Below are 2,921 nucleotides of genomic sequence, written 5' to 3' on the forward strand. Positions count from 1 at the left end.
TCTTTTCATTCCGTTCCACCAGAAGTGCTTCTTCAAATCTATATATATCTTTGTACTACCAGGGTGGATCGAAAATTTTGATTTATGTGCTTCAGACATCACTTCTTGACGAATATTATCAATGTCTGGTACACACAATCGTCTTTTCATCCACAAGACTCCTTTCTCATCTGACTGCAGATCTTTCAACTTCCCTTCCTTGACTTCTTCTTTGAGTTTTGTCAATAAGGGATCTCGATCTTGGTTGAATTTTATTGTCTCTCTAAAACATGGTTGGATCGATACTGATGCCAAGATCATTTTACTCATATCCTTTCGACTTAAAGCTTCAGCCACTTTATTTGCCTTACCCGGATGGTAGCTAATGGTCAAGTCGTAATCCTTCAACAGTTCTATCCATCTCCTCTGCCTCATGTTTAACTCTTTTTGAGTGAACAAATACTTGAGGTTTTTATGGTCAGTGAAAATCTCGCACTTGGAACTGTAGAGGTAGTGTCTCCAAATTTTTAGTGCGAACACTACGGCAGCCAATTCGAGGTCATGAGTTGGGTAGTTCTGCTCATATGGTTTTAATTGACTTGAAGCATAAGCAATTATTCTTCCATATTTCATGAGCACACACCCTAAACCTCCTTTAGATGTGTCACTATAAATGGCGAAGTCTTTGCCTTCTTCCGGTAGTATCAACACTAGGGTAGACGCAAGTCTCTTTTTCAGAGTCTCGAAGCTTTTCTCACAATCATCATTCCAGTTAAACTTAGAATTCTTTTGTGTGAGTTTGGTGAGAGGTATAGCTATAGAGGAGAATCCTTCAACAAAATTTTGGTAATAACCTGCTAAACCCAAAAAGCTCCGAATCTCGGTCACTATATTTGGTCTGGGCTAGTCAGAGATTGCTTCCACTTTATTGGGATCCACAGACACGCCGGTCTCCGAGATGATATGTCCCAAGAACGTGACACTTTTGAGCCATAATTCACATTTCTTGAATTTTGCGTACAACTCTCTTTCTCTAAGTGTCTGCAGGGTGAGACGAAGATGTTCCTTGTGGTCTTCCTCACTTGGTGAATACACAAGGATGTCATCGATAAACACCACCACAAATTTATAGAGAAAGGTTTTGAACATTCTATTCATGAGGTCCATAAATGCCGCTAGAGAATTTGTCAATCCGAAGGGCATTACTGTGAACTCATAGTGTCCATACCTTGTTCTGAACTCTGTCTTTGAGACGTCTTCAGCTTTGACCTTCAGCTGGTGGTACCCTGATCGAAGGTCAAGCTTGGATAAAATTGTGGCTCCTTTGAGTTGATCGAAAAGATCATCGATTCTTGGAAGGAGGTATTTGTTCTTGATTGTGATCTTGTTCAACTCTCTGTAGTCAATACACAATCTCATACTCCCGTCTTTCTTCTTTACAAACAAGACAGGAGCTCCCCACGGAGAAGCACTTGGTCTGATTTGTTTCTTATCCAACAACTCTTGGAGTTGATCCTTTAACTCCTTAAGTTCAGCTGGTGCCATTCGATATGGCTCTTTAGAGATTGGTACAGCATCTGGTACCAAATTAATTTCGAATTCTACTTCCCTATCAGGAACAATTCCAGGTAATTCATCAGGAAAGACGTCTGGGAATTCTTGCACTACCGGAATATCTTCCAGTTTAAGTTCGGCTCTTTCTTTTACTAAACTAATCATAGCTAGGTAAATTTTCTCACCGTTCTTCATGGATTTCCATGCTTGGGAAGCAGATAAGAGGGATTTGTGTCCCTTGTCTTTGCCTTGAAAGACGACTTCTTTTTAGTTCGGCACCCGAAGCTTCACGTTCTTCTCTCTACAATTGACCAATGCATGGTTCTTGGCTAACCAATCCATACCCAAAATTTCATCGAATTCAACCATATTGAGTTGAATCAAGTTGGCTTCGAAAGTATGCTTATTGATACATATATTGAAGTTTTCGTGAACCTTATGAGTCTCAATAGTTTTGCTACTAGGAGTCGCTACTCTATAAGGTTCGAAAAGCATTTCAGGTTCAAGCCTTAACTTCTTAGAGAATCTCTTGGATATAAAAGAATGCGTGGCACCGCAATCAAACAGTACATAAGAAAGAAATTGATTTATCAGAATGGTACCTGCCACGACATCATTTGTGTTATCAGCTTCCTCTTGAGTGATGGCAAACACCCGAGCATTGGGTTTGTTCTCTTTCGTCTTGCCTGGGGTGGCACCAACGTTTGATCTCATTCCCACCTTCTTAGGTTTGGGGCATTCAGCAATGCGATGTCCCATCTTTCCACAGTTAAAGCAGGCACCGGAGGTTCTACGACATTCACCAGGGTGGCGAAAGTTGCATATGGGGCATAACTTAATTGCTGCGTCAGTTGGAATCGAACCCTTGGATGGGCCACTAGATTGATTTGGCTTCTTGAATTTCTGTACACTTTGGTTGGTTGAGACTGAGAGAGGTCTCTTATTTTTATGCTCGTCCTCGCGTCGTTTGATATCAGTCTTGGCTCTAATGGCTGCTCCCATTAGATCAACAAAAGTTGTGGCTTGATAAACTGCCAAGGCTGACTGGACCCGACTGTTAAGTCCCTTCTTGTAACAGTGCATTTTCAGAGTGTCATTAGCCATGACGGTCGGTACATAGGTTCCAAGGGAGTTGAACTTGGATGTGTACTCCAACACCGACATCTCTGGGGTTTGGACAAAGTTCTCAAACTCGTTCAACTTTTGCAATTTGATTTTTGCCGATCAATACTGCTTCAGAAAAGCATCCCGGAATTGCTGCCACGTAATCGGCCCTACTGCCGTCATTGCTGGTGAAATAGCCTCCCACCACTTTCTCGCTTTGTCCTCCAAGAATGGTGTCACTACATCGACCTTAACTCCTTCCGGAATTTCAAGTAACCGGAGCT

At 41.8% G+C, this 2,921-nt stretch overlaps 1 protein-coding gene across 1 annotated transcript; it reads right to left on the reverse strand.

Moving 5' to 3' along the window:
• Positions 1 to 1,800: 1,800 nt before the first annotated feature.
• LOC140861678 (uncharacterized) lies at positions 1,801 to 2,697 on the reverse strand. The gene has a single exon (XM_073264698.1). It carries the CDS (start codon positions 2,695 to 2,697, stop codon positions 1,801 to 1,803), a length of 897 nt encoding a protein of 298 aa, XP_073120799.1.
• Positions 2,698 to 2,921: the final 224 nt, after the last annotated feature.

This window comes from Henckelia pumila, chromosome 4 (genome assembly GCF_033568475.1).
Source record: "Henckelia pumila isolate YLH828 chromosome 4, ASM3356847v2, whole genome shotgun sequence".
NCBI classification, from domain to species: Eukaryota; Viridiplantae; Streptophyta; class Magnoliopsida; order Lamiales; family Gesneriaceae; genus Henckelia; species Henckelia pumila.